This window comes from Hyalella azteca, unplaced genomic scaffold (assembly GCF_000764305.2).
Source record: "Hyalella azteca isolate HAZT.00-mixed unplaced genomic scaffold, Hazt_2.0.2 contig10210, whole genome shotgun sequence".
Classification (NCBI taxonomy): Eukaryota; Metazoa; Arthropoda; class Malacostraca; order Amphipoda; family Hyalellidae; genus Hyalella; species Hyalella azteca.
In genome coordinates, this window is record NW_025940256.1 from 69,062 (window position 1) to 82,901 (window position 13,840).

The following is a 13,840-nucleotide window of genomic DNA, read 5'->3' on the forward strand; positions in this document are numbered from 1 at the left end:
AAAGCTGTTATATCATATTTAACGTTAGATATTTACGAAATACAGTACTTTAATTCGAAAGATATGTGATTCTAGAATTTATTTCGACATCAGCAGTGCATTTCGACAGTGAAGTGCAGTAGTATACTGCTATACTGGCTATACTGGCTCGCTGCTATACTGTGCTACTATACTCTCACAGTTACATCGATGATTCTGTAACAAGTGCAATTATTTCGACAAGGAGCTGAAATTTTCTAAGCATGCTGAAACGAAAGCTAACACATCCAACAAACTTCTTGGACTAATCAGACGATCATACGAGTTCCTAGATGCAGAAGCGATGAAGCAGTTGTTTGTTGCTGTCGTGCGCCCGAGTCTAGAGTTTGGAAACGTTGTGTGGTCACCGAGATTTGAAAAGGACAGAAATTTAATAGAGAATGTTCAAAGACGTGCAACAAGGATAATTCCAGGCTTGAAGGGCAAGTCCTATGAAGAAAGATTGAAGATTATGATGCTTCCAAGCCTCAGTTATCGACGTCTGCGTGGGGACCTCATTGAAGAATCGTCAGTCATGAAAAGATCCGGTCAAATGACACGAGTTTAGATCTATGAACAAGGCACGAAAAGTATAAGAATCGGCGACAGGCCACATCAGGCCTACACTCCAGCGCCGAGATCAATATGTTATGTTATGTTATCAGCAATGTATTTTATTGAATATAATGTAAAGCCAATGAGGCAACGCCACTAAATAGAAGACTGATTTAATGTTTTTTTTAAATATTATTTTATCGCATTCAAATTAGATTTGAAAACTTATTTCACTTTCACTGTCAGCTTCGAATTTTATGGTAAAAAGCCTAATTGATAAAGTGTGGGATAATTTATCATTTCAAAATTACACATTTTCAGTAAATAAAGCAATAAAAAATAAATTTCCTAGAATGACAAGTCTAAGCAAATACGTTTTGCATAGAATTATAAAGAAAAGATTTTTCATTTGCAACGTTAACCATTCACAACAAAAATATAACTCAGTACTAACTGCATTGAGTGACGGAGAGCGCATTTTCTCGTCGACGAAAACTCGAGGTCACGGACGGACGGACGGAAAGACAGACAGACAGACAGACGGACATGGCGAGCACAATAATGTATTTTTTCCATAAATGAGAAAATGCGCCAAAAATCGGAATTTCGAGAATGTGCATGTGTACAAGTACAATATACAATGCACATTAGGTTATATTGAATTCTAATTGGCAACGTCTACAGCAAATAGTAAATTGTAGTGCTTGTTTGCAAACTGACAAACATACTGTGCTATATGGGGCTGCTCACTGTTATACTGGCTGCTCACTGCTATACTGTGCTACTATACTGGCTGATCGCTGTTATACTGTGTTGCTATAATTGCTGCTCGCGCCTATACTGTACTGCTATACTGGATGTTCGCTACTATACTATGCTGCTAAACTGGCTGCTCACTGCTATACTGCAGTGAGTACTGCTAAACAGTACAGTGAAGTGCAGTATTATACTGATATACTGGCTCACTGCTATACTGGCTGCTGAAGTCTCACAGTTACATCGATGATTCTGTAACAAGATTGGCTGGATTGACTGCGGCATCTTCAACAATAAATTGGTTAAGCTCCATTAGAAGCAACTGCACTTCACCAGGGCAGCTGTAGCACTTCATTTTCGAAGCAGCTGCACTTCACCTGCTGAGCAGCTGCACTTCGCCTGCAGGTGAATAACTCATTCATTAATACTTAATTGAAAGCTAACGTTGATACAAAATCCATGATTGCATTATTTATTTCACTTAGATACTGAGGATCTGTATAATATAATTCAAAGTCCGAAAATATTGTGCAAAAATACACGGTTGTAGAATGTTGTATAAGTAACACAGCAATATAATGTTATTTGAATTAAAACAACGCGTTCCTTCGAAAGTTAAGGCCTCTGCTTCACATTACTCACATATTATTTACTCATTAGTCACCATTTATTCAGTCATTAGTCAGTCATTATTAAGTCACTAAGGCCATTGAGCAGCTCCAAGTTTAAGGTTATGACCAGAGTAGCACCATACAAGTATACATACACTATACATACACTATTAAATTTAAGGTAGTTTCATCGGTATCCATTGGACGGGAGACGGTCGGCCACCGATAAACCTCCCATAATTTCTTGACGGTATTTAAGCTGTTAAGTTCAACGCTTTTTTCCTGAGCTTGGGATGTTAATGGCGTCGTATTTCTGTCGCAAGTAATTCTGGTTAGTAGTTGTACGCGCGGCCTGAGGGCGCAACTTACGGAAATGGCAATGAAAATTGAAGTGAAGAGGATTTGTGAGGCATGAACTCCTCACGAGGCGAGGAGGGGGCCACAGGCTGATCACAGCGATGCCTCACAACAGCACTAATGCGTCATCAGAGCCTCACAACAGCACTAATGCGTCATCGGTGCCTCCCAACAGCACTAATGCGTCATCGGTGCCTCACAACAGCACTAATGCGTCATCGGTAGGCGCCTCACAACAGCATTAATGCGTCATCGGCGCCTCACAACAGCACTAATGCGTCATCGGCGCCTCACAACAGCACTAATGCGTCATCGGCGCCTCACAACAGCATTAATGCGTCAAAATGCGTGCAGCCGGAATGCCTGGCTATAAAACTGCTTTGATTCTTATGGCACTATCTGAACAATATGACCCATTCATATGTAATAAGTACTTAATAATACTTAATTATACTTAATAATACTTAATTATACGTAATAATACGTAATAAACAAATGCATCTTTGCATGAAGTACAGCTTCAATATTTATAATGCACTGTAACCCTCCACTCAGAAAAATATCTAGGTCATATTGTTGAAATAGTGTCTCGCTTGTTGCACGTAGCATTGACACGTCCTTTTCCCAAGAAAAATTGCGTGGAGATGACCCACTTGTGGACAAAAGTACAGCTTTATTCGGACAAAGTATCACTAATTACTCTGAGTATCGGATGTAAAAGAGGGATTTTCAATATGAGCTTCGCAGCTTCATTAACATAAACGGCTTCAGAAAAAATAAACACAAACGTTTTGTCTTAGAAGCAAAGAATCTTTATAAAAGACATAAAAAACGGGGCGTAAAACTAAAGGGTAAAATATTTACACCAATGGTCTGAGAAAAACGATCATGCATGTGAAGTCAGCCATTAAAAATATTTAATTCATATGATTAAGAAAAATCGATCAGATATACGAAGAATTTGCGCAAAATAATTATACAAAAAGCGTAAAAAATTATATATGAAAAAAATGCGGTGGAAAATATTTTTATCAAAGGCTAAAAAATTCAACTCAGTACTCACTGCAGTGAGTGACAGAGAGCGCATTTTCTCGTCGACGAGAACTTGCAGTCACGGATGGACAGACAGACGGACGGACGGAAGGACAGACATGACGAGCACAATAGCGCCTTTTTTTCCATAAATAAGAAAATTTATCTCGATAACCTAAACCGTATTTAATTATACGGCGCCTACTGAATTGTTAGATCTCAAAATTTCCATGTTGCTCTTTTCTCCCCCAAAAGATTTTATTGAAATATTTATATATTATTAAATATATGATATGAGAGAGCAGCATTCTGATGAAGTTAAAATTACTCGAAAAAACTTGATTTCGCAGCATATATACATATATGGCAAATATCCAGTTTAACACAATTATTTCCTTATCATTAAAATTGATTATATCAATTCTAAGCTATTATCCTCAAATACTCTTACAGCGATTGACGGTATCCTCCTAGTCCGTAATTAGCAGAAAATAGTTTCTAACATAAATATTGATTGAGGGATGATGCCAGAATAGCTTTATAGGTTATTCTATAGAAGCTGTTTGGTCATAGTAAGGTCATAGTAAGATGTACAGATAGATGTAGCCATGAAAGATCAAAGATGTAGTAAGATTACAAGCTATTTTACTTTGCTCGATGACAATCAGATATGTAGGATGCGGTATTAAATATACAGAAGTACATTGCAACCTCGGCATGCTCATTAGGCATTGACGTTCAAATAACGATGGTTAAACGTTGTTTCATCGCAATCAACTCGTAATCAATGTCATTTTAACGTCATTTGCCTGGAAGATAGTTTATATTTATAATTGTGTTTGCCATGAATAAAGTAAGGTGTAAAATAGAATATTAAAATTTTATAAAATGCAAAACAATTGCAGTAAACTGAGCTGCTGGGGACATCAGCGGCGACGCGGTGTGGCCTGGACGAGCGCTCGCTGATATGCACTAGTGCACTGGTGCACTAGTGCACCAGTGCACTGGTGCACTGGTACACTGGTGCGCTGGTGCACTGATGCACTGGTGCACTGATGCACTGGTGCACTGATGCACTGGTGCACTGGTGCACGGGTGCACTGATACACTGGTGCGCTTGTACACTGATGCACTGGTGCACTGATGCACTGGTGCACTGGTGCACTGGTGCACTGGTGCACTGGTGCACTGGTGCACTGATGCACTGGTGCACTGGTGCACTGGTGCACTGGTGCACTAAAATAAAACTTCGAGTGTTGACCTGCAGGTGTGAATAACCTGGTAAAAAATAAGATATATTGAAAAAACATGAATAATTCAAATTTGCTATTCAAAGTGATTGAATACAGAATTCTCTCGACAGCAAGTGAATTCAACTTCAAATGCAGTAATTTCGTTTCTCAATCTAAAGTTATGTAAAGACCGTACATATATACCATCAATTTTTTCTGGTTTAATACTGTTCAACATATAAAAAATTGTAACTGAAACATATTTATAACCTGTCCTGTCATGGGCATTCAAATTTCATAGATAAAATCATGCGCAGTGAAAAGCCACACACAAAGCCAAAAACAAAAAAAAAAAATACAAATAAAATAAATGAATGAAATGAATAACACAAGTGAACCGAAATTAGAAAATTAATTTTTTTATTTAGAAAAATGGACAAGTTATTACATGTGAGTGGTAACATGGCGCTTTGTCGTGAAAAACATGCGCAAGGCATTCGATGAAGGTGGCATGCGGTGGCAGTGCAACAGAGGCATGCGGTGGCAGCGCAACAGTGGCATGCGGTGGCAGTGCAACAGAGGCATGCGGTGGCAGTGCAACAGAGGCATGCGGTGGCAGTGCAACAGAGGCATGCGGTGGCAGTGAAACAGNCACATGAAGGTTACCGTGTTATTTATATATACGGTTATATACCACATGAAGGTTACCGTCTTATTTATATATACGGTTATATACCACATGAAGGTTACCGTGTTATTTATATATACGGTTATACACCACATGAAGGTTACCGTGTTATTTATATATACGGTTAAACTTGCAGAGTAATGGCTCTTATCACATTGTGCTGTGGTGTGAGGTTAACCGTCCTATTCCTAGCTAACGGGAGAACGGTTATTTTACTGAGTGATGGACCTATACACTAAATGAGCAAGGTTAACCGTCCTCTTTTACGTAATTTAACTTCTACTTAACTCAACTACTTAACTTAACTACTTAACTGCTTAACAACACTACTTATCTTAACTACGTAACAAAACTACTTAACTTAACTTAACTTCCCCCAATTTAGCAAAGTGGGCACAGGGTGCACACTCAAAACAATAAATTGGTCATTATGTCCAAAAAATGACATTTCCTGCACTCAACACCGACACGCTTCCTTGTCCAGCAAAACTGGGTCAGAATAACCAGCACCAGGCACAAAATAATAACTATTTGCATAAAGTCTCACTTATATCTCTGAGTAGAACAATAAGCACTTCACAATATAAGCGTTACAAGTGCGAGGCCGTACACTCAGAAAACTAGTTGTGTTGTCGTGAACCCAATGGCCAAACTATCCGTTCATTAAACTGGTGCAACCAATTAATAGCCAATACTGAGCACAAACTGAGTGGCAGTCTTCGAGCTCGCGGTGATTAGAATGTAACGATGAGGCTCTCATTTGTAAAAAAAATTGAAAAATTAAATCGGTTTTATTAGATATCCTGAGAGATACAATTCATCAGATATATTCCTTTAAATTAGTAGTCAATATGTCTATATTTTAAATATGTAGTCAATATATGTAGTCATGAAATCATTACATATTGCTAAACAGTGAAACGAGACATGGAAAAATAATTTATAACTCGATGTGCAGCAATCGAATGTTTCTCTTCAAAAATATCAGGAAAATTTCATGTTAGCCGTGAAAAAATAAGTTCTTACCGCTACAGATATCCACAATACCGACCAAGCAATGACCTTATAACCTAATGACCTTATGATGAGTTCGGGACTTCTTAGTCCCAGGTCACGCTGATGCGCCGCCTTCGTCGTCCTCCGTCTCCGAGTCGTCGTCGGATGTAACGTTGGACGTGTTCCGTATATTTGCCCTCCTTTTGGCCAGCTGATGCAAGATGCTGTTGCTTGTCACTTGCTGATGGTAGTTTCCCATCTGGGATTGTTGAATAGATATCAATGGATATCCTGGCAGGAAATCTTCCATGAAAATGCGCGGCTATCCCTTAAAAAATATTCATACCAATTTTATTTCAGTTTACAGAACGTATTCTCAAAAAATATGAATGGGTCATATTGTACAAATTTTGACACAAGTTCTTCACCCTCAGCACCAGCAGGGAGCGGACTTAGCACTGAATGGCATAAAGTGCATCGCTATTTGCGCAAAGTGTCACTTTCGTTTTTCTGAGTGTACAGAAATTTCCCCAAGCTCTTCATAATAAAAGAAATAATTTTCTGTAATGCTGAGAACTTGGAAGTGAAACTGATCTAGGACAAGTCAAATGGAGGGGATATCAAATTATAGCTTAAATTATAAAATAATTTCTAAAAATACTAATAATAGCAATAATTAATGATAATAATAATCATCATAGGTTCCCTTAGGGCTTTAATATTGAGAGTTCAATAATACACTGTAGAAACATTATGTGTTGTTTCCAGTTGTTCCCACAGTGAGTGTAAACAAAATGCCTTTACACTGAAGAAGTCGTTTTCTACAATAAAACGTTGAAAAGATTTTTTTTCAATAATTCAGAAAATGTGTTATTTTTTAGTTTTTTAGTTGCTTGAGTGACATAATTGGGCCGTGGCTAGAAGGTATGTCGGATTTACAGGGAATGTGGTGGGAAATACAGAGCTGTGTTTACTGTGTTGCACGCGGGCTATACATACACAGGGTGTGTGTGACTATACATATTCTGGGTACAAATGACCTAGAGTTATGCTGTGTAATGGAGCTTGTTTTGCTCTAGAGCTCTGCTAGAATTGCTGCGTGCTGTGCACACAGAGAAATTAGAGAGACATTGTCCTAATAGCGATGCACTTCTTGCCCTTGTGTGGGTCAACCTGACCCAGTTTGGCCCGGTAAAAGGGTGTAGCTGTGATACGGCCGCTCTCTGCCAGCGGAGAGGGTAAAAAATATAACTCAGTACTCACTGCAGTGAGTGACAGAGAGCGCATTTTCTCGTCGACGAAAACTTGAGGTCACGGACAGACGGACGGACAGACGGACATGGCGAGCACAATAGTGCAAGTGCATTTTTTCCATAAATGAGAAAATGCGCTAAAAAGTGAGTCATTATTTGGACAACTTGACACACTACCTTTTCCGAGTGTGGAACGGCTATGACGGCACTGCAATTGGGGCAGCACTTTAAGACTTAATATTGTTGAATAAATTAGATGAATGTTTTGATGTTGTTGCTGCTTTTTCGTGGAATTGGAATCCCAACATCGGAGTTTTCTCTCTTGTTGGGAAATGGTTCTGATGAAATATTAATTTTATGACTTCCGGGATCGGGATTGATATTTTTACACACAATGAAGTTTTGTGTGCAAAAGTTGTTATGAAGGAATAAAAGATAAAAGTTTCCTGTCCTTGAAATTGCAGGTGCCGACTCATAAGTTTTTTTTCCGATCTCTTAGAAATTGTACAATTATCTTTTTTATTTGCCGAGATCTGCAAACTATCAGTATTATTATCTAACACAAATAAACCAAATAGATATAGTAAAATTAATTAATGTAAAATTTAGTTTAGTCCCTGAAAATACCCATCATAATTTTCTATCCAACTAACGAAACATATCGGCTTGAACTAATTTCATTAATTAATTTCATTTTTTAAATAATATTGTGATGGACAGACAGGTTTCACAAATATTAAATGAAAAATATTTGCATAAATATTTATTTATGTCTCGAATGATTCAAAATGTAGTTTCTGACCTTTCCAAAAGTTGATGCACATTTTTTGATTGCCAGATGACAGGCCGGTATTAGCACCCGTACACTAAAAAAATTTGTCAAAAAATTGCACATTTTCTTACTCACATAACGATCGAAGAAATACCTCAATTTACCGCGACAAACTGGGTCTGGTTGACCCACACAATGGTAATCAGTGCATAGTTATTTAGATACGGTAATACTTTACTTACTATTTCTATATTACTTATTATTTCTGAGAGCACTAAGGGAAATAAGTGAAACATTATTCAGATCACCAGGACTACAACCTGGCTGTTATACAACATAAAGTTTCTTTCTTTACATTCACTATTTTCGTATTCATGTTCATCGCCCTTGTGTTCGGCACCTAAAATTACAACCTAAGTTTACTACCGACCACGAACAAAGGATTGCAGTGTTTTTACACGCATTAAAATTATTGGGTCACTTGGTTCTTATAGCAACACACTTTCGGACAAACAGCACGAGCAGAGAGCGCACGTAGCACTGATACGTCTTTTTACCGAGGCAAACTGCATCAGGATGACCCACACAAGCGAAAAAAATTGCATCGCTATTTGGGCAAAGTTTCACATTTCTTTGAGTGCAGGATTGATATAAAACCATGAAATACCATGACGGTATTTAACTGCGTAATGTTATGACGGTATTTTACTGTGTAATANTGTTCAACTGTGTAATACCATGACGGTATTTAACTGCATAATACAATGACGGTATTTAACTTCCTAATATCATGATGGTATTTAACTGCATAATGTCATGATGGTATTCAACTGTGTAATACCATGACGGTATTTAACTGTGTAATACCATGATGGTATTCAACTGTGTAATACCATGACGGTATTTAACGTACAAAATACCGTCTCAGATCGCGGATGATTGCAAGTCTATACCTCCTGGTAATGATAGTATAGACCGTCCAGCCCTGGGGTCTGAATGATAAGTGATGGACTGCCACTCGCAAGACCACACAGCGACGCGGCCCTGAAACTGCCGGGTGACGGGGACTTCACTAGCAAGACCACAGGCCTAGCACAGCAAGTTGAAGCACGGCAAGTCCCCAGCACTGCAAGTCCCCAGCACGGCAAGTTGAAGTATGGCAATTCCCCAGCAAGGCAAGTCCCCAGCAAGGCAAGTCCCCCGCACGGCAAGTCCCCAGCACGGCAAGTCCCCAGCACTGCAAGTCCCAGCACTGCAAGTCTCCAGCACTGCAAGTCCCAGCACGGCAAGTCCCCATCAATTCCCCAGCACGGCAAGCCCCCATCAAGTCCCCAGCACTGCAAGTCCCCATTAAGTCCCCAGCACAGAAAGTCCCCAGCATTGCAAGTCCCCATTAAGTCCCCAGCACTGCAAACAAGTCCCCAGCACTGCAAGTCCCCAGCACTGCAAGTCCCCATCAAGTCCCCAGCACTGCAAGTCCCCATCAAGTCCCCAGCATGGCAAGTCCCCATCAAGTCCCCAGCACTGCAAGTCCCCATCAAGTCCCCAGCACTGCAAGTCCCCAGCACTTCAAGTCCTCATTAAGTCCCCAGCACTGCAAGTCCCCATCAAATCCCCAGCATGGCAAGTCCCCATCAAGTCCCCAGCATGGCAAGTCCCCATCAAGTCCCCAGCACTGCAAGTCCCCAGCACTGCAAGTCCCCATCAAGTCCCCAGCACTGCAAGTCCCCAGCCAGTCCCCCGGCAGTACGGCCACGCTGCAGTGCGGCGGTCGCGTGTCGTCAGCGCTGCAAGGATCGCACAATTTGCGGTGCGCACCCGTCTATTGGGAGTCGTTGACCGCGCACTCACAAAAATGAGGGAGACTTTGTCTCAATAGCGCCGGAGACACTCAGAGAAATGAGTGAGACTTTGTCTAAATAATGATGCACTTCTTGTCATAGTGTGAAATATTCAGACTCGATTTGTTTCGGCAAAAGATCGAATCAATGCTATTTCCGCTCATTGTTATTGCTGTGGGTAATTAAGTGTGTCACTATTTAAACAATCTGACCCAATTATTTTTTTGAGTGCGAGGAGCCAATATAGGGCAGCGGTGGCAGGTTTTCCATGCTGCGCCTAGCAACAGTTTGCTCCAACATTTTACTAATTTTTTTTATCAAAGCTCAGTACTTTTAGTAATAAATATTTACCATGTATCAAACTCTTAATGCTACATTAGGCGAGTTGGAACATTAATACAACTGCATTGTGTGAATATAGTTATATTTTTATACTTAAATTTTTACGTCGAGACTCTGACAAATTTATCTACGATAAGCTCGCTTATATAACGCATTTAGCAGCTGAATTGTAAATATAAACTAGATTTTTATCAAAAAATTGACTCTAATTTAGAAAGTTACTTCGCTAGTCAGCACGGCTTTTATGCGAAGAAGAGAACGTAATTTCGATACCATGGCGCTTCTGAAATTTAAGTGAAAGGAAAAAATTTGTTAATTATTTTAACGATATAATTAGTTTATAGAAAATCAATGGTAAAAAAAATCTGAGGTCAGTTCATATACTGAAATTATTTGAAATAACAGATTAAATTGGGCGGGGATTGAGAAAAGTTTTAGATCTGTTCAAATGACCCAACATTAATTATAAATTATTTTTACTAGAGTTTTACAGGAAACTTCATGAATATACTACATTTAGTGTCTTTTGTTAAATAAACTTCATACTGAACCATTACAATGCAATAAAAATGTAAAAAAAAATCACCAGCACTGATTACTGAATCAATGAATCCAGAGAGAAACATCAGTTGTGAATGATAAACAAATGAAAAACCTCAATTCACGAGCTAAAAACTACAAATTGGATTGTTTGTTGTTTACTGCACGTGCAGTAAACAACGTTAGTAAAACAACAACACGTGTTGTTTACTGCACGTGCAGTAAACATGTTTTACATTCATATTTTTACTATATACCTAGTTTCTATTTCTAATATTTAAAATAATAAATATAAGACATGTAATAGCTTCTCAGTAACGCAGCTATGCAGAGATCGGCAATATATATAAGCCGACGCTCATTGCCTGTCTCGCGGCAACAAACCTAATCCTTTTACGCGGCGGTGAAAGTATAGGAGAAGGAAAAAACTAGAGTTCTGGGTTCACAGTATGCCTAGAGCAAGCGTGTGTCTAGACACAGGCTGCATCTTCACCTAGTGTGCCTAGATGCCTAGACACAGGTAGCACCCTCATCTAGATCGTGTGCTAGACACAGGCCACACCCTCATCTAGATCATGTGCCTAGACACAGGCTACACCCTCATCTAGACCGTGTGCCTAGACACAGGCTACACCCTCATCTAGATCGTGTGTCTAGACACATGCAGACTTTTTCAATTTCGATTCTACACTCCTTTTTTGGGAAGCTTACTCTAGAAGTCACATTTTGCTTTGACACATAAAAATACTATTTTCATTTCATTCAGTAGTTAGGAATAGTATTAAGAAAAGTGAACTTATGGAAATTTCGTGGTGGCAAAGGCTCAGCGTTGCCTGTGTACCATATTTGGCACAGAAAGATCAAATTATAACCTGAAAGTTGCTACGTTGGTAGGAATAGCATGGAACAAAGTAAACTGACTAAACGCGTGACGTGGCAAAGGCTATGCGTTTTATGAAGCCATATTGGCACAGAAGGATCAAATTATAACTCGAAATTTGCTAAGCTGGTAGGAATAGCATTGATAAAAGGAACTGAATGAACGCATGACGTTGCACAGGCTAGCCACATGTAGCACAAAAAGATCCATGCCTGAACCAACTGACGGTAACGATAGTTACCAGCCCTACACGTAGGTATAGCATTGGAAACGGTCAATCTATCCGTAGCTAGACAAAACTTTGACCATTCGACTACTGATCATTGTAAGGTAGGAGTTATTGATTAGGTAGTAATAGCATTGAGGAAAGTGAATTTGCTGAACTTTAGAGGTGACAGAGGCTGGGCGTTGCCCGGGTGCCATATTTAGTTCAGAAAGATTAAATTATCGCTTAAAAGCTGTTGAATAGGTAGGAATAGCATTGGATAAAGTGAACTTGTTGAATTTTAGACGCGACAGAGACTGAGCGCTTCATGAGTGCCACAATGAAGTAAGACTATAAGTTACTAATTGGTATGAATAGCGTTGAGTAAAGTTAACTTATTGAAGTTAGAGGTGGCGCAGGCGAAGCGCTGCCACATTTAGCTAAAAAAATAATAAATTATCACTTGAAAATTGTTTATTAGGTAGGAATAGTATTGAGCAAAGTGAACAAAAAGGTGGCGGAGGCTGAGCGCCGCCACATTTAGCTCGGCCGGGACGCTGTGGCAGCAAACAAGTGCAGCTCTCAAGACGCTCACGTCACTTAAGACGTCTACTTGAGACGGAAATTTCTAGCGGTGCCACTTGAGTGCCACTGACTGCCCTGCCACTGACTGCCCTGCCACTGACTGCCCTGCCACTGACTGCCCTGCCACTGACTGCCCTGCCACTGACTGCCCTGCCACTGANCTGTCTACTGACCTCTCTGTCTACTGACCTCTCTGTCTACTGACCTCTCTGTCTACTGACCTCTCTGTCTACTGACCTCTCTGTCTACTGACCTCTCTGTCTACTGGCCTCTATGTTTACTGACCCCTCTGTCTACTGACCCCTCTTTCTACTAACCCATCTGTCTACTGACCTCTCTGTCTACTGACCTCTCTGTCTACTGACCTCTCTGTCTACTGACCCCTCTTTCTACTAACCCATCTGTCTACTGGCCTCTATGTTCACTGACCCTTCTGTCCACTGACCCCTCTTTCTACTAACCCATCTGTCTACTGACCTCTCTGTCTACTGACCTCTCTGTCTACTGATCTTTCTGTCTACTGACCTCTCTATCTCTCTCTGTCTACTGACCCCTCTGTCTACTGACCCCTCTGTCTACTGACCCCTCTGTCTACTGACCCCTCTATCTACTGACCCCTCTGTCTACTGTACCCTCTGTCTTCTGACCTCTCTGTCTAATGACCCCTCTGTTTACTGCCCTCTCTCTACTGACCCCTCTGTCTACTGACCCCTCTTTCTACTAACCCATCTGTCTACTGACCTCTCTGTCTACTGACCTCTCTGTCTACTGACCTCTCTGTCTACTGACCCCTCTTTCTACTAACCCATCTGTCTACTGGCCTCTATGTTCACTGACCCTTCTGTCCACTGACCCCTCTTTCTACTAACCCATCTGTCTACTGACCTCTCTGTCTACTGACCTCTCTGTCTACTGATCTTTCTGTCTACTGACCTCTCTATCTCTCTCTGTCTACTGACCCCTCTGTCTACTGACCCCTCTGTCTACTGACCCCTCTGTCTACTGACCCCTCTATCTACTGACCCCTCTGTCTACTGTACCCTCTGTCTTCTGACCTCTCTGTCTAATGACCCCTCTGTTTACTGACCCCTCTCTACTGACCCCTCTGTCTACTGACCCCTATTTCTACTAACCCATCTGTCTACTGACCTCTCTGTCTACTGATCCCTCTGTCTAC

At 40.4% G+C, this 13,840-nt stretch overlaps 1 protein-coding gene across 1 annotated transcript; it reads left to right on the top strand.

Annotated features, from left to right (window-relative positions):
• The first annotated feature begins 9,266 nt into the window (after positions 1 to 9,266).
• LOC108678418 (neurofilament heavy polypeptide-like) lies at positions 9,267 to 9,854 on the top strand. Its single transcript, XM_018166835.1, has one exon. It carries the CDS (start codon positions 9,267 to 9,269, stop codon positions 9,852 to 9,854), a length of 588 nt encoding a protein of 195 aa, XP_018022324.1.
• Positions 9,855 to 13,840: the final 3,986 nt, after the last annotated feature.

Coding starts and splice junctions, on each gene's coding strand:
- LOC108678418 (XM_018166835.1), top strand. CDS start 9,267: ATGATAAGTGATGGACTGCCACTCGCAAGACCACACAGCGACGCGGCC.